General features: G+C 37.4%; 2 protein-coding genes across 3 annotated transcripts in view; one reads left to right on the top strand and one right to left on the bottom strand.

Moving 5' to 3' along the window:
* Window positions 1-7668, bottom strand: part of Argk1 (Arginine kinase 1) — a 59935-nt gene extending 52267 nt beyond the window's left edge. Inside the window, exon 1 of the mRNA XM_011149431.3 lies at window positions 7469-7668. The gene's annotated coding sequence lies outside the window, so the exon portion shown is untranslated. The remainder of the gene's footprint in view (window positions 1-7468) is intronic.
* An 89-nt stretch (window positions 7669-7757) lies between these two features.
* LOC109504300 (uncharacterized) lies at window positions 7758-24131 on the top strand. 2 transcript variants are annotated; one of them, XM_019843579.2, is made up of 5 exons: window positions 7758-8126; window positions 11058-11373; window positions 11512-11547; window positions 23370-23492; window positions 23780-24131. In XM_019843579.2, the coding sequence occupies exons 2-5, from the start codon at window positions 11179-11181 to the stop codon at window positions 23828-23830; spliced, it is 405 nt and encodes a 134-aa protein (XP_019699138.2). In that variant the 5' UTR covers window positions 7758-8126; window positions 11058-11178; the 3' UTR covers window positions 23831-24131. The 2 variants fall into 2 exon arrangements, with proteins under 2 accessions (XP_019699138.2, XP_025153618.1); XM_025297833.1 differs by lacking the exons at window positions 7758-8126; window positions 11058-11373; window positions 11512-11547 and adding an exon at window positions 12726-13108 and having other exon boundaries at window positions 23370-24131.
* Window positions 24132-25269: the final 1138 nt, after the last annotated feature.

The following is a 25269-nucleotide window of genomic DNA, read 5'->3' as shown; positions in this document are numbered from 1 at the left end:
TGTGTTTCATAGATATACTAATTTTTCCATTATTTTCCTCTGCTTTTTCATCCTTAAAGGCTATTTATATTATAGGCGAAATTTCATCCCATGTGAATTTTGTTTTCATCGTATTAAATGCTAAATTATCCGCTGCAAATAACTTCTTTACTTTTCACCTAATTCAATATTCAATAATAATAAATAATAATAAAACATTTAACATTTGTTCGACTTTCTTGATTTCCAAAATAAAAAATATATATTGAAGTGAAATTTTATCCATCACCATCCGTAATTATGACATTAACGTGATTTTCTTTGATGATAGCTTTTAAAGATTAAAATAATTTTCCTTTCATTAATATTTAAAAAAACCAGACATTAAAACACATAAAAAACAGTAAAGAAAATATTAATAAGTATTAACATGGATAAAAAGTCCTTGAGACCGTACAACAAAAGTAATACATTATAGCCTCAACCTGTTTCTATTAAATACTGCAATTAACGAAAAGTTAATGGCTAGGAATGCAAAGAGTTAATAATAACATACTTCTTAAGACTCGCTAATTATACTTTGTAAAATTTAAAATCAAGAATCGTATCTATGTAAAAATTGTAGATGACATGCTTCACTTTCAACCCACATATTTTTTATTGTATTTTTGGCGCTCACAGCAACATGCATTGACATTGGTTGTTCTGCTTTCGAAGTGTTATGTGTATATAGGGTGTCGTACAACTCAGCGAAGGAGGGAGAAGATCGGGAGACCGCCAACCATCAATTTCCGTTCGGAATTACCAAACCCACAATATGCACACATGCGCACGCGAGCGCTCGAACGAATCTCCGGTCGTTCGGTTTAACGAAGTCGCATGATTAAGAAACCGCATACCAGCGCGATCATCCACCATAGGAAAGTTGCATCATATGATGTGCCATTTATTAGAATCGTCGGCACGTCACCGGAAACTACTTCCACGTACCGTCGTGAATTACCGTTTCTGATAGAATAAAACCGCAAAATTTTTCACTCACGCGAGCATGCTTTTCAATTCGCTTCCAATTTAACAGCGTGTAAATCACGACTTATATCTCTCTTGTCTACTTTATACAAAAATAAGTAAATATTTATTTTCGAATTTATCTCCAAACTTTTAAATCTCCAATTTCACAAAAGTTGTATAACTATTTGTACATATATATATTTTTAATTTATATATTATGTTGTATAGGGTGATCCAAAACAATTTCTTATCCTTACCATATTCTTAAACAAATATCAAGATTCTGCTTTCTTTCGCAAAATGTTATCCGATGCTTACTGAGTTATTAAAATAAATAGTTTGTCTGTTATAGGTCGGGTACAGAAGGCAGGCAAAAGTGGAACAACTGACCGTCCGCGCGCACGCCGCGTAAGTGCTGTTGTTTTTGCAGTTAAAAAAAGCTCACGTAATATCAAATGTACTCTCAAACGTTATGTTATAATATTGTATCTTACTAATTTGTAATACTATATTTGCTATTACACCCGATTGCAATTATTAAAAGTTTTAAGTTCATTATACCCGATTGCAATTATTAAAAGTTTTAAGTTTTAAAAATAATGTATATGAATGTTATCACGCATGTTGATCAACACATCGCATAAAGTGTCCAACGTCAGCGCCTACGCGGGGTGCGCGCGAACGGTCAATTGTTCCGTCCTTGCCTGCCTTCTGTATACCCGGCTCGTAATAAACAAACTACTTATTTTTACAACTCAAAAACTAAGCTTCGAACAACATTTTAGAAAAAGGAAGTCGCTTGGAATTCGTTCAAGAGTATGGTATATTAAGGACAAGATTTATTATATAGGGTGTCCTATTTTAAAAATCGCACCTCGATAATTTTTCAACGAAGCATTTTCAGCAAAAATGTTTCGGAGAAAAGTTGTATGATTTCAAGGGGGACATAAAACAACTGTATTATTTTGTTTACAAATGGCACCACTTTCGAGATATTCACTGATCATTACTTTTCTGAAATAGAAACCTCAATTTTTTATTACACTGTTTTTTTCTACCAATTCATTTAAATAACTTTTGTCTGAAACATTTCTATATTGGCCTAATATTTTTTTAGATATTTAATGAAAACTTGATAACTTTTTCAACATTTAACTCACGATATCTCGCTAACTATTCGTCGGAAGAAAAACTGGTACTTTTCTGCTCTATTTAATCTAAAGAATATATTGTTATAATAGCGCCCTGACTTTTGTTAACTTACTGACTTTTGGAAATTTTAAAATTATCAAATTAACAAAAGTCAGGGCACTATTGTAACAATATATTCTTGAGACCAAGTGGAGCAAAAAAGTTTAGTACCACTTTTTCTCCCGACAAATAATTAGTGAAATATCGTGAGTTAAATATTGAAAAAGTTATCAAATTTTCCTTAACTATCTCGAAAAATATTAGGCAAATAAAAAAATGTCTTAGACAAAAGTTATTTAAATTAACTGGTAGAAAAGAAAGTGTAATAAAAAATTGGGGTTTCCATTTAAGAAAAGTAATTATCAGTAAATATCTCAAAAGTTGTGCCATTTGTAAGCAAAATAGTATAGGCGTTTTATATTCCCCTTGAAATCACACAACTTTTGTCCGAAACATTTTTGTTGAAAATGCTTCGTTAAAGAATTATCGAGGTGCGTTTTTTAAAACGGGATACCCTGTATATATATTGTTCCGGATCATCCTGTATATATATAAAGTGTATATACATACATATATTATATTTTTTTAATTTACATATATAATATATAAAGTTATATATATTACATAATTATATGTAATTCACACACACACACCCACACACATATACACACACCACACACATACGTATATAAATGTATATATATGCGTATATAGCGCCCAAAAGTTCCGGAATGGCTAAATATCTCGAAAATAAAGCATTTTAGAGAAAAATATTTCATACAAAGTTGTAGAATTTTACGTGACACATTACATAAGTAATATTAATATAACCTTCAATAGTATTGTCAGTCATGTAAGAATCACTTTGAAATTTTTGAATAGAAATCCTCGTTTTTTATTATATCATCTTTTTCTACCAATTAATTTGAACAGCTTTTGTTTGAAACATTTTTTTATTTGTCTAATATTTTTTTAGATATTTAAAGAAAACTTAATAATTATTTTTTCTTTATAACTATTTGTCGAAAGAAGAAAAGTAGTACCAGACCTTTTTATCCCATTCAATAATACGAATATGCAGTTACAGTAATGCCCTAACTTTTGTTAACTTGATGTTTGGCAATTTCAAAGTCATCAAGCAAACCAAAAGTTAGAGTATTACTGTAACTGTATATTTTTGTGATTAAATAGAATAAAAGTTTAGTACCATTTTTTCATTCAACAAATAATTACCGAGATATCGTAAGCTAAATATGGAAAAAGTTACCAAATTTTCCTTAAATATCTAAAAAAATATTAAACAAATAAAAAAATGTTTCAGACAAAAGTTGTTCAAATTAATCGGTAGAGAAAAATGATGTAATAAAAATATGGGTTTTCATTTACGATTTTAAATCGATTTAACCTCTAAATTTTATCTCTAGGTCAAGTTTAAGTTCACCACTAGATGCTCATTTCTAAATCCTAAAACTTTTATATTTAACATTTTTATCAAAAACGCCATACCTTGAATCTGAAGTACCCATCTTTCTAGTATATCCTGTGTGTGTGTATTTAAAATTTACACACACACACACATACACAAATTAATATATTTTTCTTATGTATATATATACCTATTTCTATATATTTATATTTATATATATATATTTATATATATTATATTTATATTTATATATATATACAAAATTCTTATATATACAAGGTATTCAGAAATAAGTAATCAAACTTTAAGAGCATATGTATATGTGTGTGTAATATACATATATATAAATTAACATATATTCTTTTATAATTTGTTCTTATGAATATATTACATTATAGTGAGTATATTACATTATACTGGATTCACGGGCGATAAGCTTCAACGGCTCGAAAATAATAAAGAGAAAGCTAAGAGAAAAGCCGCCCAGACTCGTATCCCGTGGAATCCCGACGGCCGAAACGTCCCAATTGTTTTTCCGCGGTGGTGGTCCTCGGGATATCCGGCGCGCGCGCGCGAATGTGATAAATCGAAGCTCAACGGTTGTGTAGCGTGCACAAGAAGCACGTCCCGCCGACTTACGTAATCGCTTTCCGCGGCGGTTGTCGTACGCGCAGATCCGGCGGCTTAATCTGCATCGGTGCACCTTCAATGGGTGTGCGGATGCGGCGGAAATTCGCCGCAACAACGCGCCTAAACAATTTGCATGTTCGATCAGCGTGCCGGCGGATCGCCATCGAACGAGACAACTGGACGATTATCGATCGCCCGTCGTCTCTGGCCGACCGGAAGTGGGAGGTGTTCCCGATGAGAAATATATTTTTCACCGGGGGGGGGGGGGGACAACATCGTGCGTCCGATCAAATCCACGAGCAACGCCGCTCGCAGAAGATGTAATGAAACACGACGAATCGGACGGACCAAATCGCGCACGCAATTTCTGACCATCCTGTTTTCTCGTTCTCTCGAGCGAGCTCGAGGTGCGCTGCAGTTGTGCATCTCAATCGAGAGGGCGCACCTAACAATTGCAGATGCAGCGAGAGACTCATCATCGTTAATCGTCCCGCGCGTGGCCGTCTTCTGAATCGCGTCGTCCTTTCGCTCTCTCTCTCTCTCTCTCTCTCTCTCTCTCTCTCTCTCTCTCTCTCTCTCTCTCTCTCTCGTCTCTCTCTCTCTCGTCTCTCTCTCTCTCGTCTCTCTCTCTCTCGTCTCTCTCTCTCTCGTCTCTCTCTCTCTCTCTCTCTCTCGTCTCTCTCTCTCTCGTCTCTCTCTCTCTCGTCTCTCTCTCTCTCGTCTCTCTCTCTCTCTCGTCTCTCTCTCTCTCTCTCTCTCGTCTCTCTCTCTCGTCTCTCTCTCTCGTCTCTCTCTCTCTCTCTCTCTCTCTCTCTCTCTCTCTCTCTCTCTCTCTCTCTCTCTCTCTCTCTCTCTCTCTCTCGCGGGAATCTTGCGTGTCGCGAACGGCGCCCAGTCACATCATCAGTATGATGGCACAGAAAGAAACTACAATTATCGTCGGGCGCGATAACAATGAAAAGAGAAAACGGCGCGGCTCGCGCAAAACGAGACATGTGTCAACGTACACTGAGTTTCAACGAAGTCCCAACATTTCTCAGGCGTAACCTCCCGTTGACCTCTTTAATCGTTCGCATCGTGTCTGAATATATCATGCGTGCGCATTACGACCCTCACACAATGGTCATAACTGATCCGTCATTTTAGCACTTTCACGTATTCACATTATATCGCGTGATATCCCCAGATACATGAGGGGAGCGATTAGAAAAATGAATAAAATTCGGCCTAATAAAATGACAAAGTTTCGTTAATACTTGATGCGCGTATACAAATGTACAAAAAAAAATAAGTGAAAGAGATAAAATAAATAAAATCCACAAGTTCCGGCGGAAAACAGCGAATTCGCTCGACGACACGCCCAGGTAAAGTTGCCAGATTTGTAGGTTGGTAGAAAAGGACTGAAAATTTTACCGAGCAAAAGAAAAAGGGTCGTCGGATGAAATGCGTCTTCCCGAACGTCAATTTCCATCCAATAGGATGGCCGACAAAAATGTTAATAGATAATGACTACGGTAAGTCAGTCACTATGGCAGCATATCTGATAAAAAAAAAAAATTCCAATGCGACAGAGAAGAACAAATAGCGTTCCTGGTAGGATGTAAGAATTTTCGCTAGAATAAAGGATAATCCTTCCCAAAGGATATCTGGCAACTCTGATGCTGAGGAGACACCGAGAGAAAGTGCGTGCGAATGCCGATATATTTTGCCTGCGAAGGAATTCGGCCACGTTATCGCGCGATTATCCTACATTTCATATCGGTATCGATTACCGAGCTGCTTGAAGGTGCGTACGCATTCCACGTATTCCAAGTGCGATTTCCGCGTTCGTGCGACGCCATCGTTACGTTTTATCGATTGTCATCGTTGCACACTATTACATAAACGTCTACGCTATGCGAGGCGTCCATATTTCGCCGTTATCGGCCAGCGAAATGGATCGATTTCGAGACGGTAGGTGTTGGTGACTGCCAACGGCAATCGATCGACCTATCGATCCTCTCGAGTGAATGCCTTCGTGGCAACGTCGAACGATCCTGACGAACCTCTCGGGCCCGTTTGTATTTCCTCGTGTCGCTCTGCGGCTGCGTTTGGAAACGAAGTGGACGCGTGTGAATGATTTTCGAGTAAGTGAGATGCAGGATAAGAGAGAAAGAGCGGCCTGGCCTTTTCTGCGACATTTCTGTATGCTTCACCATGTTTCGAAAGCGGCGTGAACAAGAAAACTCATTTAGTCCCGAGAACTTGACACAACCCGGCTGAAAAGGTCGGGCCCGCGGTGCCGGAAACGATCGAGACGGGTTTCTCGGTATCCGAATCAAAAGGGTTAACAGGGAAGAACAATTGCCTCCAAGGAAACAAATGACGAAAACGGTGCGAACGATAAAATCTCGCTCGCCTCTCCGCCTTTATGCGCGAGCCTTAATGACGTAACCATGAGAATTTTTACATGACCGTCGTTGTCGGGGATGAACCACAATGGGAAGATTTTACACTCGAGACGAAACAGATATTTTAGATCCAAGACGCGAAATACACATGAAGAAAGCACGAAACGCCGAGATCGGACAGAAAGCGTGTGCGAAACGAGCCGCTGCGGGGAATTTAATCCTGTCCAGCTCTTTCTCTCTCTCTCTCTCTCTCTCTCTCTCTCTCTCTCTCTCTCTCTCTCTCTCTCTCTCTCTCTCTCTCTTTCCCTCTCTCTCTCTCTCTCTCTCTCTCGTCATCCTGCGTCTGACTGCAATTCCTGCGGCATAACGCAATCGAAAGCGAGCTAGTCGGTTATCACACGCAGAGACCGGCCAATTTTGGCATGCTGACCGGAATCCAGAAATCCAATATCCTAGCTGAACTCTTTCTCGATCTTCATTTCGTCATTCTCTCCTTCTCTCCATCGACAGGCGCGTCATACATGTTTTCCGAAGGAATCTCTTCACAGAAAGAGACGAGTCGCAGAGCGCCGATTACCGTAATGGAGAACGGAGAGCAGAAAAGAGTGCGTGTGGTGAACCCTTCCCGTAAGAATCACGGCTTTTTCCAACCTTAAAAGAGAAACGGGGAGCAAGGGGACTCGGTTCGCCGGCGAGAAGGCCGGTAGGATCTATGGATCGCGGTCGCCGACGCAGTCACGTACGGGTGACATAACGACGACCAGGTCGTCAGCGAGAGAGACGCAACAAAGGAAAGATCATGCGACGGCCGATGATCGGCAATCTCTAGCGAGACACTCACCTGAGGCACGAGCAACCACGGAGAGAAGTGGTTAGAGGATGCAATCGGGGGACGACCGGTAGCGCTAATAGACGCACCTTAGACTCCTGCGCACGGACAAGCACACGTAGCAGCGGAGCAGCAGAAGCGATCGTGGTGTATCGTAGTTGCCGTACGAACGCCGCGCGAGTCGGAAACGAAGTGCCGAAGCGGCGCGGCGTGACGTGACGCGGAACGGCGCGGGATCGCCTCGCGACAGCGCCGCGAGCCTCTCCTCGTCCGGCTCAGCCAATCACCACCCTCCTCGAAGCCCCCTTCCGCCGCTCTCGGCGGCTCTCGGCCGCTCGGCCGCGCGAGAGCGAGCGAACGAGCGCGCGCAGGAGCGAGTGAACGAGTGTGCCGTGCGCCGTTCCGGTGTTCCGCTATTTCTGCGAAGGAAACTTTCGGTCGGCTCTCTCGCAATGGCCCCCGTTGCTACCTGAAATCCCGCTGCTGTCGCCCCGACCGCGCGGCTCTTTGCTCGTCGCGACGAGCTTTAAGATGTGTTTAACATTTCGATGATTTCCGCATTTGTTCCGCGCGATTTGTCGACGGCAGGTCGCGGAGGACTCCCGTTTAGACGCTGTCTAAACCGGGGGAGACGGTTATGTGTCTGGACGGATTTTGTTTAGTTGCTAGGGTAGGGTTGCTCTTTTTTTTTCTTTCTTTAACTGACATTCTCAAATTTTTACTCAAAATCCTGGAACATTTTGTAAAAAAAACGGAACATGTTGAAGATTAAGAAAACCAACAATAAATCTATTATATTTTTTACAGCATTTTAAATAAGAGAGATATTGGTATAAAAAGACACAATTAACCAACGTAAATTAAAAAAAAAAAATAATTATAAATCACAAACATGCTTAATAAGAAAAATTGCACGTTTAAAAAATATATAATAGTCGAGTTTGTATCTTAAATTCATCAGAATATTTATCAGATTTATGGACTTGTTCGAGAATCTTTTTTCTTCTGATATTCCACATTTTCATTTACATCTTTAATGAAGAACAATTCTCTTCTAATATTATCATGTATATTGCATTTACGATTCGACATTATGCGGATGAAAAATAATGAAAATTATAACATTCATACAAACACTAGCAACCACCGTTGTATGTATGTAATCAGGAATTGATAAAATAACATATTGCCAACAGAAGTATGGAGAAAGAAAAGCATCACTAAAAGTATTGCCAACATCTTGTTAGAAATTGGTTGACAATGTTTCATGCATTAGCCACGAGTAGCGGGATTCTGTAACTCGTTAACGATAACGACACTGTCGTGGCACAAGTATAATATGGCAGAAAAGATGCGCAACGACATATCATGCTATTGATATTGTTGTAAGAAGTTACAGAATCTCGCCTCAGGAGTGTTATATGGTATGTTAAAAAAGAGTAAAAAATCCATTACCCACGGATTTCTTTTCAGCATTTTTCTATGTGGACGTATATTATTTATACGATTCTATATGATTATATACGTGGTCATATATTTATATGTAATTTTTTTATAATTACATACAAGACTTTTGCCGGGAATTATTTCCTACCAATGCATATATCCATGCACCTAACTTTTTATGTAGCTCTTATAATATTGCAATTATGTATTTCTTGCCAGGAAATATTTCTTTATTAAGCGGCAATCTTTAACAGAATAAAGTCACGTATATAAGTAACAGCGGTCGTTAAAGTGCTAAGGTCGTATCTGATTATTGGAGATCGGACATTGTCAATTAAAGATCGGAATGCAACGAATCGACCGATCTCGACTGCGACTCACTTTGTTACCGATTGGTTGACTGGTTAATCTTCAATTTGCAATCTTCCATCTTCAATATTTGAGGTGTAATATACTACACGCTTTACAATAGCTTCCAAAGCATGCTTTTTATGTAGCCAGTAAAAAGTAGGTTGCGTAAAGCTTTGTCTCGACATGCAGAACGTTCCCGGTATACAATAGAAAAATATATTTTTAAATAGACTCTCTTTCTCTTCCATTAGATTCGCGATACATTATGAGATCTACCGAAGTAAAAGTGCTGCAATCTATCGTTTAATGACTGTATACAAGACTAATGACGTCATTATTCAAGTGCTTTAAACAGTCTGAATCCATATCAGATTATATATTATACATATATACATATATATATATATATATACACACACATATATATATATACATATATATATAATATAGATAGATAAATAGATAGATGTAGATTAAAATAGATATTACTATAGATAGGCATAAGTAAGATAAGTATAAAGATAAAGATTAAAGAATACGACGAGTTGCCTACCCAATGAATACCAACCAGTAACATCTCATTGATGTTTGCCCACTCATGTCAGTTCGTGTCAATGTCAATTAAATCTCAATCTAGTCTTCAATTCTCTTTAGATAGACTCAAAGGAGAAGAGTCAACATGACGTTAATATGATGGCAGAGAAGTATAATGAACGAAAATATTTTATCAGTCCACTTATTAGTGATGAAAAAGGTTGTGATAACACGACGATATACTAGAGTTGTGCGAACTATTCGAATTCGAATCGAATCGAAACGAATCTAATGTAATTCGATTCGATTCGAATCTGAATAATTCGAATAGGAATCAAATACATCATCGTTTGCGTGCATCAGCTATAAAACGGGCCATCTGGCCTTGTATATTTGAACCCTTAACTTGTAATTAACTTAACTTATAATTAATAACTTAATTATAAATTACTTTAAATATTTAAATATATATTTTACTTTAAGATGATATTACAATATCAATATTTCCTTTCGTATTAAAATTTTCCATCATTATTTGCATGTTTAATAGTCATATTAAATTTTTTAATGATTCGATTCGATTCGAATTCAAGTGAAATTTCATAGATTCGATTCGATTCGAATTCGAATTTAAAAAATGAAATTCGGTTCGACATAAAAATTCTTGATTCGCACATCTCTACGATATAACTAGACTAATAATTAATTTTGGCTTTATGAATCGAGACTTTTTTCCTTGCCTCATGGTTATTTTTGACATTCCTAGTGATCATACAATATAAAAAAAAATTGTTCTTTGAAAATCCTATAGAGGCAGAAAAACACTTTTATTAATTCTGCTCCTTTAGGTTAAAGTTTGATTATCTTCGGTAGAAATGAGCATGTAACGTTACTGAGAGTAGAAGATCACAACTTTGATGGAATGTCACTATCGTTGTAAGTTTACCAGGTAACTTCAATCCTGGAAGTCTCCGCAATTCTCAATTTCCAATATCTAAAGTGCGGTCCGCTTAATATCGCAATAGCTTCGGAGCTTCGTTTTTTATACGTGAACTTTGATAACGTCATTATGTAAGTAAAACGTTCCGGAGCGCGTATAACCTTGCCTTCAGTCAAATAGGGCTTTAATGGACGCCATCCCTAGTTTGCCGTGGGCATAAAGCGCAGCACATGAATGAGCGAACGAGGATGTGGAATTGAGTTCTGCTCGTTCTCAAGTTCGAGCTGCGAGGTTGATCGAAATTCTACCACATTCGTTTCTTTCTTTCAGATACTCACTTGGCTCGAGATTGAGTCTCGTTCCTTGCCGAGGACGATAGCATCATCGACGGCACGCTCGAAGAATCGCTCCCATTATCGATCACGCACAGACCGGCCGACGCCCTTCGTCCATGTACCAAGGTCAAGGTCGGACCTCGCACCAGCCAGCTCGCAAGCCCTCCTCTTATCGGACGTACCGGTTCGGCTCCTCGCGGTCCAGCGGTATACGACTTTTACGTGACGCTTTGTACGCCTCCCAGGAATTACGTAATCTAACTTTCAGCCAGACCAGCTACGCCGTTGTTTTTGCGTCGATCGTATGCCGGGTATCTAGCGCTTACATATACATTTCACGTAATTTGCACGACGACTCTGATTGCAATCAAATTGTGATGCAGGCTAAATTATCTTTTCCGAATTTAGGCGAAATTGGAGTTTATAATCTGGCTTTTTGCGGTTTTCAGCGCACGCTCGGAAATGGACGGAAAAAAATGCGGAAGGTAAGTCTATTTTTGTAGTAAGAAATGAGAATGCCGGGTCTCTCGCGATGGATCCTCGCTTTCTCGTGTCCCTCCTTTCGCGTTCTTGCTGCGAGTCACAAACATTCCGCGCTTTTTCATCATCGACTCCGAACGCAAGTATATCCTAATTAGACTCGGGGGATTAAACGCGCCATTGCGCGCGTATCGGCTCGGTCCGATTCCGTGGTGTTTCGACATTCGGGCAAGGGCGGTATATAGGTCACGGCGGATGAATTTCCGGAGAACGACGGGATTCCGGGAGTATCGGCTGGCCGCCTCGTCCTCCACCCTTCCACCCGCTGTTACGAAATCAGCTGTGCGAGTTCGGGTTGTTGTAGGTCGCGCCGGGTGTCCCGTCGCCAACCCCGTTTGAGAACCCACCACCTCCACAACACACGGAGAGAGAGAGAGAGAGAGAAAGTGAACGAGCGAGTGAGCGAGCGAGCGAGCGAGCGCGAGAGAGAGAGAGAGAGAGAGAGAGAGAGAGAGAGAGAGAGAGAGAGAGGAGAGAGAGAGAGAGAGAGAGAGGGAGTGAGAGAGAGAGTGAGAGAGGGAGTGAGAGAGGGAGTGAGAGAGGGAGAAAGAGAGAGAGAGAGAGAGAGAGGGAGTGAGAGAGAGAGTGAGAGAGGGAGTGAGAGAGGGAGTGAGAGAGGGAGTGAGAGAGGGAGTGAGAGAGGGAGAGGGAGAGGGAGAGGGAGGGAGAGAGGGAGGGAGAGAGAGAGGGAGGGGAGGGAGAGAGAGGGGGAGGGAGAGGGGCGGGAGAGGGGGGAGACGGGGAGAGGGGGAGGGGGAGAGAGGGGGGATAGAGGGTGATAGAGGGGCGAGAGGGGGAGGGGGAGCGAGAGGGAGAGGCGGGAGAGAGGGGGTGATAGAGGGGGAGAGGGGTGATAGAGGGGGAGAGGGGGAGGGAGGGGGATCGATAGAGGGGGAGGGGGAGTGAGGGGGGGGGAGGGAGGGAGAGAGAGAGAGAGAGTGAGAGAGAGAGAGAGAGAGAGAGAGAGAGAGAGAGAGAGAGAGAGAGAGAGAGAGAGAGAGAGAGAGAGAGAGAGAGAGAGAGAGAGAGAGAGAGGGAGGGAGAGGGAGAGGGAGAGGGAGAGGGAGAGGGAGAGGGAGAGAGAGAGAGAGAGAGAGAGAGAGGGGGAGGAGACTGACACGGGAGGAGGCGCGGAGAAGCACAAAGGTCGCTAGAAGCTCGCCGGTGTAGATCAATACGAAAGCCACATGTCTACCTACCTACTGCCTACCTTCCCTATCGCGCCAATAAGAATATCCGGAGGAGAGGATTGAACCTTCTCGTCGAGAGTCTCGCACCCACGCGCGTTCCCGTTTATTGTACGCGATGATAATCGTTTAATTCGGAGGAGAACAAGAGAGGAGGGAAAAGTCGGCAAGAGGGAATGTCGTCGGTGCATTGCATGCTGTGCTGCGGCTTACACGGAAGACGACTCGGCAAGATCCTGTGAATGCGGGATGGACATTGAACGAGTGCAAGTTGGCTCTTGGAATTTCTCGCAGAGAGATTCTGCACCGGAGAAACAGAGTAACAATGAATCGTTCGAACTCGAGTGACTTTTCATTTATACCAAATGAGAAATTTATTCGGTATTGGCAAATGGATATCTTGACTCGAGTTGAATCTGATGGACTCTACTGCTGAAGAAACAAAATCACTCTGACCGATCGAAGCATTCACTTGTATGAATTAATTATTGGGTTGGCAACTAAGTGATTGCGGATTTTAAATAAGAATGAAAATTCAAAATTTTAAATTTGCTTTTTTAAATTTTTTTCAATGCATGTATGCGATACTTTGAGCTTCTCTGCAATATCACGTGTTGTGCTATGACGATCTGAATCGATAATGGCCTTGATATGGGTCTCATCGACTTCAACTGGACGGCCAGATCGTTGAGCATTTTTCAATGAAAAATCACCAGAACGAAATCTGGCAAACCAATTTTGACATTGCCTTTCTTTCAAGGCTTCATTCCCATACACGGCACATAACTTCTTGTGTGCTTGCGATGCGTTCTTGTCTTTTCGGAAATAATACAATAAAATATGTCTGAAGTGCACGTCTTGCTCTTCCATTTTTAAATTGGGATAAAAACAAAACTAAAGAACTAATCGATATAATTTTTGTACTAAATGAAAGGTAGAAGTCCAAACAATAAGAAAAAAATATAGGTTAAGTACTTTGAACATGTTAACGAAACAAAAGAAAGTGTAAAATCCATCTGTCGACAAAATCCGCAATCACTTAGTTGCCAACCCAATAAATTCGTATCATTGTTTTCTCCTTCTCTCTCTCTCTCTCTCTCTCTCTCTCTCTCTCACACACATACACACAAACTTCATTCGATTTGTGAATAGACATATGCTTATCGTCTCAGTATGTTTTTATTTTACAAAGGTCTTTGACTGCGCATTTCATACCCTGCTTACTCGGAAATTGTGAGGGGTTACTCTTCTTCAACTTTATATTGTATACTTCCAAAGGCAGGTTATACGTGATCATGTGTGTATACTCAGGTGTCGATGCTACATTGTCTGCCTTTCTTGATGTTTGTGCTCAAATTTCCTCAAATGTCAGTTCTGAGTCCTCCGTTGTTGTTTGTTCCTTTTACATCAAATTTTAATACGACTTTTAAACATTGTAAATATAATTTCTATTAATTTACAAATTTCGATTAATCTACAAGTTTATTTATACCGTGATCCGTAAAAATTGAAGGAGGCTGTATCATTAATTAATAAAAATATAGAACGGTTAGCGGTCTGAGCTGAGCATAAGTCTTTTATTAAATCCTGGGAAAATGAAGACTATTACTCTAAGTACTTCTAAGTTTGTTAAAAGTATCTGCTTGACCGATTTCTCTCCTGTTAGAGTATTTGGGGTCAGCATTCTTTGTCCAGAATCGATTGAATATTTTAAGATAATTTTTATGAATAATTTATCTTGGGAAAAACACATTAGCCGCACAATTAAGAAAATTAACTTCATAATATATGATGAGTTAAATTTAAATAGCCATCTTTAATCCATTTATGTTGGTCATCCGTTGGTTACGTTGGCATTGTTGTTATCTTTGATTATTCTTAGCGATATGAAGTTTCGTCTCTAATGGGCAATGAACTCTTCCGTTAAATTTGTTCACAAGATCAAATTATTAATTATTAAGTAATTGTACCACGCTTCTCTTTTCTGAGCTAGGATAATTCAAAGTTCATTTGAGAAGAAAATATCTTAGCTGCCTTCTTTATTACATTTTACTAGTATCCACAGCCTTATATAAAGGGAGTTTGTTTTCAGAGAGGATATAACTATTCGTGATAGAACCTGTCTCGATAGATTATCAATATCTATTTATCGTGCTGAAAAGTTCGAAAGATCATTTAGGTTGGTAGCTATCGACTGTTGAAACAATAGCCAATATAAGATCGTTTAATTCCATTTTCAGTTTTAAAGAGAGTTATTATCGTTTTCTCCCGAATAGAACGTGCTGATATAAATTGAATCCGGCTTGATTTTTATTTTATGTAAAATTATTAATTCAACAAATTTATCATATTAATCTAGAATACAATCAAACATTGCGTTTCTCTTCTCATTTATATTATTACTATGTAAGATTTATTTTTGTAATTACTTGCGTATACTACTCCCTTTGTTAATCACTGTTAATCAATGTTACTAATGTCAAGCGCTTAAACCATCATATCCTAAGATCATATCCTAAGATGTAAACAAACTTCTCTCCCTCTATCTCTCTCCTTCTTTGTCCAGTAAATGATAAAGTTATCAAGTTCCGTCTTCAGACAATCAGGGGAAATTCGGTTGAATCATTTTTATCTTGACGAGCTACAGGACATATCGGATAGGAAAATATGTCTTCCGATATATACTGAAGGGTAAATTCTTCCATCGACACACGGATATGTAGCGAAAGCCAGTGAAAAAAGAATGCTACAATCTTTTCTTCCACTGGCCGTACTTGAAAACTCACGCTGCTGGATTGTTACAATTATTAATCACACAGACTTACCCGTTTCACAAAAATATTTCTTGAACGAATCCGACCTACTGTGGCGATCGTTGACTCTCCTGTCGTTTTCCGTCGCCACATGGTAACGTGCGCGCGAGCACGAGCGCACTCGCTTCGATGCCCTAATATAATTTATCGTTTTGTTTTTGGAAACTCCGTAATAGACGTTTCGATAATCGATACAGTGTCCCACTCGACGATAAACATTTATCGTGGCAAAAATGTTGCTGTAAATACGCAAAATGGTGCTTTTTCAAGAAGAACGAGAAGTATAAATGCTCATTTAGCCCGGCTCGAGTCGAAAAGAGAGAGAGAGAGAGAGAGAGAGGGGGGAGGGAGGGAGGGGGAGAGAGGAGAGAGAGAGAGAGAGAGAGAGAGAGAGAGAGAGAGAGAGAGAGAGAGAGAGAGGGGGAGAGTGATGGGGGAGAGAGGGAGAGGGGGAGGGGGGAGAGAAAGCGAGAGAGAGAGCGAGAGAGAGAGAGAGAGAGAATTAGAGTGGAGATGAAGAGGGTGGGGAGAAACTACTGTCAATGCTGAGCGCACATCGCGCGCTCGTTACGTAATGTTTGCCGTTCGTTGGACGTTGGGTATACTCATATTTTCCGCGGAAATAAATCGGCGAGGCTTAGCCAAGAAGAGGCGACGAGCGCTGGTACCTTGGAAATGTTTGAGCCAGTCGCTCTCGTTCATAAACAGTCTCTGCGTTCGTTAAAATTAAACGAGATTTCGCTCGTGCATCTTGTGCGGAACAAAATTTTATGTGTGAGTGTATATGTGTATATACAGGGTGTCCCATTTTAATGTCCCACCCCAAATAACTCTTCAGTATTGAAGTTTCAAGGAAAATGATCTGATGAATAAAAGTTGTAGGAATTTAAGTGAGCTACCTTATGATGAACTTGATTTTGACCATGACCTCTATTTCCAAGGTCATTTGAAGGTCAATTTGCGTTTTTTAAATGGGAACTCTTATTTGTTATTACACTGTTTTTTCTACTAGTTAATTTGAACAACTTTTGTCTAAAACATTTTTTTATTTGTCTAATATTTTTTGAGATATTTGAGGAAAACTTGATAACTTTTTCAATATTTAACTTACGATATCCCCGCTAACTATTCTAGTCGGAAGAAAAAGTGTTATTAGACTTTCTTGCTTTATTTAGTCTCAAGAATATATTGTTACAATAGCGCCCTGATTTTTGTTAATTTGATGATTTTGAAATTTCCAAAAGTCAGTAAGTTAACAAAAGTCAGGGCGTTATTGTAACAATAAATTTTTGAGACTAAATAAAACAAGAAAGTCTAGTACCACTTTTTCTTCTGACGAATAGTTAGCGGGGATATCGTAAGTTAAATATTGAAAAAGTTATCAAGATTTCCTCAAATATCTCAAAAAATATTAGACAAATAAAAAAATGTTTTAGACAAAAGTTGTTCAAATTAACTAGTAGAAAAAACAGTGTAATAACAAATAAGGGTTCCCATTTAAAAAAGGCAAGTTGACTTTCAAATGACCTTGAAAATAGAGTTCAAGATCAAAGTCAAGGTCATCATAAGGTAGCTCACTTAAATCCCTACAACTTTTATTCATATTATTTTCCTTGAAACTTCAATACTGAAGAGTTATTTGGGGTGGGACATTAAAATGAGACACCCTGTATATATGTATATACATATACAGAGTGTATCTACAAGTATGTTACAAATTTTGGTAAATGTTTAGAAGTACTACTCTACCAAAAACCGCGGTTTTTTTTGCAATTAATAGAATTAGCTATAAGACATATATACGAGGTATTAAGAAGAGGCTTAAGTTTTTTGTACGGTAAAATTAAAAAAAATTATCTACATCAACGGGTGTTTTTTCTCGCAAAGTTAAATACATAGACTAAAAGACTGAAATTTGCAAATTTCTATGTAAATAAAGTAGGCATGTTTCAATTTTACTGTAATGTTAAACAGTACATATAAACGGGGGAAGGACTCCGCCTCTCCTCCGCACCCTCTCCCAAAATAAATTCTAACCTAACCTAACTTATTGCATCTTTATTTATTTGTGGACATTGTTGAAAATGTTCTCTTAAGATCTATTACCTAACCTAACTTAACTAATTATATCTGCATACAGGGTCTGCCAAAAGTTTCGAAACGGCTAATTATTCCAAAAAATAATGATTGTTTAAAACAATTTGTTAACAAGAGTTGTAGAGCTTGAAGAAAGCTATCAGATATTGATAATTGTTTAATCTTTTTCCAATTAATTTGAACAACTTTTGTCTGAAACATTTTTTTATTTGCCTAATATTTTTTGAAATATTTAAGGATAACTTGGTAATTTTTTTAATATTTAACTTACGATATCTGGCTAACTATTTGTCGGAATAAAAAAATGGTACTAGATTTTTCTATTCTATTTGGTCTCAAGAATATATTGTTACAATAGCGCCCTGACTTTTGTTAATTTGATGATTTTGAAATTTCGAAAGATTGATAAATTTACAAAAAATAGAGCATTATTGTACCAATATATTCTTGAAATCAAATAGAATAAAAAAGTCTAGTACCATTTTTTTATCCCGACAAACAGTTAGGGAGATATCGTAAGTTAAATATTAAAAAAGTTACTAAGTTATCCTTAAATATTTCGAAAAAATATTAGGTAAATAAAAAAATGTTTCAGACAAAAGTTGTTCAAATTAATTAGTGGAAAAAGACGATGTAATAAAAAATTAGAGTTCCTATTTAAGATTGTTATGTCGACCTTGATAACGTTTCTGAAGGTCATTCCAAAGTCAAACAATTATCAATATCTGATAGCTTTTTTTAAGCCCTACAACTTTTGTTTCAAACATTGTTTAAAATAATCATTCTTTTTTTAAATAATTAGCCGTTTCGGAACTTTTGGCAGACCCGGTATAATTTGATATTCTGTGTTTCAAAGAGATCTTTTCAACAACGCCTAACAATATATAAAGATGCAATAAGTTGGGTTAGAATTTTGTTTGGGAAGGGGGTGCGGGGGAGGGGCGGAGCTCCTCCCCCGCTTATATGTGCTGTTTAACATTTTAACAACTCACGACTAAGAGATATATAACTTAAAACACAATGGTCGGTATTCATAGTCAGCTATCTTAAGTTCATTTTCAGATGCTGTACGAATTATTTCATTGGCTACGGGGTATCTGAAGATGACGCAGTGTCGAAAAATTACGCTCGATTAATGAAAATTCTATTGTTAATAACTTTTTAACAAACAACGAGCGCCGCCTACAACTTTTTGCACGTTGCTCAGGATGATGACCTTGATAACATGTGTCATATACTGTATAATTACCAAAAAATATTACTTTTACATACTATATAAAGCGCATGCTGATGCTTTTGCACATGATACATGCTATCTTGCGTACAGAAGAATGGTAATAAAATATATCTATTGGATCCGCCTTACTAATCAGATGAGTACAATATGCTAAAGATAATACTGACAAGGGGAAGACGCATCGACCGGGAACGGTTTGGAACGAAACTTACGGAGTTAATAGTACTTGACTACTAATAACTCATGGTAATAGCATACGATGCAATATCTCTTCGTTTTCGAGAAAAAACAGTCTAAAGAAAAGAGCCAACAAAGTGTACGATTTAGTAAGAAGGGTATTCAAAGAAACAGTAACGGACTACCGAGCTGACGGCTGAGGTTCGATCTCCGCTGTATGGTTTTTTTATTCTGTAAGCATAAAAATGAAACAGAAAACATTAATAAATAATAAAACTGCGTTTCTTAAATATATTAGTGTTTGTTAAATATATTATTAATGATTTAAATTGCAAAAAAACCGTAAATCTTATCTGTAAAATGTATAGTATATGAGAAAATTTTTATATAATAATTGCAATGGAAATAGGAGTAAAAGTATATTATATTTTCGCTGGAGGATTTTTTGATAATAATTCATTACTCTCGTAAATAGAATTCGCATATGGGGCATTCCATATGAAGTGATATACCCAAATTTTCAAAGTTGTACGATTATGCTGAAATTTGCACAAATTGTAGTCCTATCACAACTAAGATTTTTGGCCAAATTGTTTGACTCACGACCAACGGGTTGTCTAGTAACAGAGGCTTGAAGTTTTAGCATTTGGGCCGTTGTGTCCAACTTCAAACGCTGGTAAGTTCCAGTAGACTATTCCGATTTTCAAAAACAAGGAGTGATTTCTAAAGGTCTTTTTGCGCCCTTTAATCCTATGAAATCAGTTTTGTTTTTAAGTCAAAATTTATTAAAAATTTTTGAAGGATAAGAAAGAAATTGTTTTTTTTCAAATTCAGACATCTTTGATTTTCTTCGAAAATATCTTTAAAAAAAGTAGAATTCTTGCCCTTTAAAATAATTCCAAGATCAAAATGGGCAGACTTTTAGTTTTCAAGATACAGCTTGTTTTAGGACCGAGCGCGTCACGCACGGTGCAGCTCGGCCGCTGTTGCAAGTGCCACGGATGATCCGATCAGTTCTATTGCTTGTGGCCAGACGTGATGTGATCTGTGTCATATATCATATATATATATATATATATAATCAAGCCATTTACTATAATATATAAACACCAGCAGCTTCTCTTTGCTAGGCCCATTATCACATCTTGATTAAGGGTCACTTTTATTTTGATATCCTTATAACCACCGCGATCTTGCCTTCATTTCCTGGATCAACCACCAATCTTGCTTTCGTTTGTCGGATTACCCGCCGATTTTACCTTAGTTGGCTAGTTTAGACATCTTATCATAAAAACCTCGATAACCTTGAAACGGCTGACCCAAAGTGAATATAATTATAATATTTTGAAAGGGTCTGAATAAGAGGACTATAAGAATATGCAATAAAAGATGTAGGATTACATTTAAAAAATTCGAGGTAATTTTCATTTGACCTTGGCAACGCAACCCAAGGTCAAACTGATAAAGCTAATAAATAGTTTTAAGATAAATACTTTTATCTAAAACATTTTTCTTATAAAACTTATATGAATATAACTTATATAAATATAAGTTTTATAAGAAAAATGTTTTAGATAAAAGTTGTAAGACTTAAAACTATTTATTAGCTTTATCAGTTTGACCTTGGGTTGCGTCGCCAAGGTCAGATGAAAATTACCTCGAATTTTTTAAATGTAATCCTACATCTTTTATTGCATATTCTTATAGTCCTCTTATTTAGACCCTTTCAAAATACTATAATTATATTCACTTTGGGTCAGCCGTTTCAAGGTTATCGAGGTTTTTATGATAAGATGTCTAGCCAACTAAGGTAAGATCGGCGGGTAATCCGACAAACGAAAGCAAGATTGGTGGTTGATCCAGGAAATGGAGGCAAGATCGCGGTGGTTATAAGGACATCAAAATAAAAGTGACCCTTAATCAAGATGTGATAATGGGCCTAGCAAAGAGAAGCTGCTGATGTTTATATATTATAGTAAATGGCTTGATCATATATATATATATATATATATGATATATGACACAGATCACATCACGTCTGACCACAAGCAATAGAACTGATCGGATCATCCGTGGCACTTGCAACAGCGGCCGAGCTGCACCGTGCGTGACGCGCTCGGTCTTAAAACAGCTGTATCTTGAAAACTAAAAGTCTGCCCATTTTGATCTTGGAATTATTTTAAAGGGCAAGAATTCTACTTTTTTTAAAGATATTTTCGAAGAAAATCAAAGATGTCTGAATTTGAGAAAAAACAATTTCTTTCTTATCCTTCAAAAATTTTTAATAAATTTTGACTTAAAAACAAAACTGATTTCATAGGATTAAAGGGCGCAAAAAGACCTTTAGAAATCACTCCTTGTTTTTGAAAATCGGAATAGTCTATTGGAACTTACCGGCGTTTGAAGTTGGACACAACGGCCCAAATGCTAAAACTTCAAACCTCTGTTACTAGACAACCCGTTGGTCGTGAGTCAAACAATTTGGCCAAAAATCTTAGTTGTGATAGGACTACAATTTGTGCAAATTTCAGCATAATCGTACAACTTTGAAAATTTGGGTGTATCACTTCATATGGAATGCCCCATATACGAGAGCATTAGTGAATTCACCTTTAAAATCTTCATTTTCAAAAGATCTTTCTTCTAGCGATTCTACATCAACTATTTTGCTTGTTGAAGGATTCTCTGATATTGTTATGATATATGTAATTTAAATATGATCACCGAACTGCTCTGTATCACTAATAAACGCACACTGCTGCTTGCTCTACTGACGATTGTTCCGACGCTCGAATCATTTCGTCATTCCTAACGATCGTTTAGAATGACACAAAGGAAGTTTTTGGAGGAGGATTGCCAGAAGAGATAAAGAGCTTCAATACAACATAGAGAGTTGTAACAGAAACAAATATTTTATATATACAATATAAGATTACGAAAAATTATTTCATACTAGTTTAACCCTTTGCGGTCGGCCGATTTCGAAGAGATCGATATAAACATTGATATCTGTAAGTTGATCTAAACATTTGAATCTAGCATCGGAAGGATAGTTCTCTTCATTATTGCTAGCCTCGTTTGCCGTGCCGCGCACCAGGCGATCATGAATGCCAGTCTGGCGGCACCGACTTCTACGACGACTTGCGAATGCCGCCACTGTGGCGGCATCGAACGCAAAAGGTTAATAGCACTCCTATATATTTCATAACAATATTTTTATTCCTATTTCCATTGCAATTATTGTATAAAAATTTTCTCATACACTATATATTTTATAGATAAGATTTACGGTTTTTTTGCAATTTAAATCATTAATAATATATTTAACAAACACTAATATATTTAAGAAATGCAGTTTTATTATTTATTAATGTTTTCTGTTTCATTTTTATGCTTACAGAATAAAAAAAACCATACAGCGGAGATCGAACCTCAGCCGTCAGCTTGGTAGTCCGTTACCTTCACTGCTGCACTACGCCGCTTCGTTGAATACCCTTCTTATTAACTCGTACACTTTGTTGGCTCTTTTCTTTAGACCGTTTTTTCTCGAAAACGAAGAGGTATTGCATCGTATGCTATTACCATGAGTTATTAGTACTATTAACTCCGTAAGTTTCGTTCCAAACCGTTTCCCGGTCCATGCGTCCTTCCCTTGTGAGATTAGCAAGATCTCTACGCAAGGTGGGACGTACCATATGAATGTATTTAATTTTAATTTTTAGATTTTTTCCTACAAGATACTTAAACCCCCTCTTAATACCTTGTATGCATGTCTTCTTATAGCTAATTCTATTAATTGCTGCAAAAATACCGCGGTTTTTGATGGAGTCTGAACATTTACCCAAATTTTAAGGACGTATTCTAGGGATCAACATAAGAGAAAAGTCCCTATAAACATGAGTCCAAAAGTGCCTTTTGTCCAAGTTGTAGCCCCCTAAAGTTGGAGGGAAAAAGATCGTCAAAATTTTGCACAGCGTAATAATTAATAGTGACCTCGATAGTGACCTTCATTTTTATGTGGTTTTGACAATTTAGTTCGATTTTTTCCCCCCAACTTTAGGGGGCTATAAATCGGAAGGAAAGCATTTTTGGACTCATATTTATAGGAACTTCTTTCCTTATTTTGACCTCTAGAATACGCCCTTATTTTTTAATTTGTAACATACTTTTTGATACACCCTGTATATATAAGCTGTATTACACATGTGTGCGTCTCTTTTTCTCCTTTAACGTCAATTTCTGTTTTGTTTTTGCAGCCGTTGTTGCCCGATCGAGTGAGAAGAACCGCTGCGTCAGCCAATCATGGAAACAACCTCGGCATCCGGTCGCCGAGACTGACCGCCTTCGCAGAATTTCCGCCCAGGAAGTATTACGATTCGGTGAGGTTGTCCATATTGGATTTACGCTTAACGGCGCGCCGTTCGCCGTTCAGAGATCCTACAAATGCAAAGACTCTGCCAGACGCTTTTTCTGTAATAAATACAAATATATGAATATAGGATGTAAACGCGAGAAACAGAATGTACTGAGTCCCTGGATTTAGGTTGAGTCTTTTTCATTTTCTTTTTCTCGTTCCATATGAAAAAAAATGTCTTACAATATGATAACATTCTAAAACATACACGTGCAGGTTATTTCTAAATTAACATGGGTTTATGGGTTGAAGGAACTGGGAACATTAACATTGACTTCCATGTCAATTTCAATGCTCGACTGAAGTTTGAACTATCAAAGATACCAGAGCTACGGTAAATAAATGCAATTTACGGTACATATACTCGTTTTGGCTCGTTTAATTGGCTTCCTATTAGCTGTATATTTTATTTACCATTTATCATTGGAAATTGCAGATTGAAGATTTATTATGAAGGAAAATTATGCTTTTTATATGTAATTATACTTTTGATACGTAATTGGAGTGAAACATGGTAATATTACGGTGCAAGTCATTAGTGGCTATTATGATAATCAACTTATTAACTCTTTAAACATTGGATTTTTTCTAATTTACTAAAATAGCAATGCTTTTTTTTGCGAGAGAGAACGATGCTCTCTATAGAAATAAAATTAACATCTGATGTAAGAAAGAAGTTTGTAAAGGATGAGTAAAGTTTTAGAAATTACTTCTGCTGCCTACTTTATTTGTTGTGATGTTATTAACTGACAGCCATTTTGGGTTTGCTGCAAAGATTAACAAACTTTGTCCAAGTTACTTTTGTCCAATGAAAAATTTTTTTTCACCATATTCAACTTTAAAGTAAAGTGCCATAAAATTTCAAAACACTTTAGCCTCTATTTTTGCACATTATTTTATCGCTGATAAAGCGATACTATTGATCCAGAGAATTATTTAATCAACACAGGTTGTCTAAAATCTATAAATAATTGTTACATAACAAAATTTGCTTTACATACATATATTTACTGCAAATAAGTGATATGCCAATAAGTGAAGTGCTCAATTTTAAACGTAACAAGTTAAATATCTCGAAATTTAAATCGAGATCCGTTTCTTATTATTTCGAAGAGGACATATCTTGATAAAAAAAAGTTTTGATTTTAGGTGGAGATGTCAAAATAAAATAAAGGTCAAATTATTTCTTTAAACACCTACGCTTGTAACCCTTATCACGACGACTTTAATGATCACATATCTGAGATAATTAGAGGTCAAATAATGGAAAAAAGACTCGGAAGAAATTAACTTAGATTGTTATTTTTTAGATAAAATCCGAGAAATTGTTTATGTTAATCCTCCAACTACCAAGAAAAATAAGATGCAACGAACATGCGAAACATGTCAAATAATTTCCACGAGCAAATTACAAACTGCTTAATAATTTTTAACGAAGACCGCAAGCTTGCATAAATGTAAAAGAACAGCATTTTAAATTAATGGAATTTTTTATTCTAAAGAAAAAGACGCTTCTTCTTTGTAAGATTTTTTGTTCTTATTGAGAATTTATTAATAAAGTTTATTTCTTCTTTACTTTATTAAAGACAAGGACTATAAACGTAGATGTTCAAAAAATTAGAGTCCCGTTTAAAAAAATAATTTGATCTTTAGTTTGACTTTGACACTTTCGCCTAAAATCAAATTCTTTTTCCTTATTAAAATGTACCTCCTTCAAAGCAATACAACTTAAAACTGACCTC

The sequence above is a fragment of the Harpegnathos saltator genome, unplaced genomic scaffold (genome assembly GCF_003227715.2).
Source record: "Harpegnathos saltator strain DR-91 unplaced genomic scaffold, Hsal_v8.6 scaffold19, whole genome shotgun sequence".
NCBI lineage: Eukaryota > Metazoa > Arthropoda > Insecta > Hymenoptera > Formicidae > Harpegnathos > Harpegnathos saltator.
This window is presented reverse-complemented; position numbering and strand designations above follow the sequence as displayed.

Bases quoted from the DNA above. Each gene is read 5' to 3' on its own strand.
- LOC109504300 (XM_019843579.2), top strand. From the start codon at position 11,179: ATGTACCAAGGTCAAGGTCGGACCTCGCACCAGCCAGCTCGCAAGCCC. The intron at 11,374-11,511 runs GTATCTAGCGCT...TGCGGTTTTCAG, and splicing joins TTGCGTCGATCGTATGCCGG to CGCACGCTCGGAAATGGACG. The intron at 23,493-23,779 runs GTGAGGTTGTCC...TATGGGTTGAAG, and splicing joins CCAGGAAGTATTACGATTCG to GAACTGGGAACATTAACATT.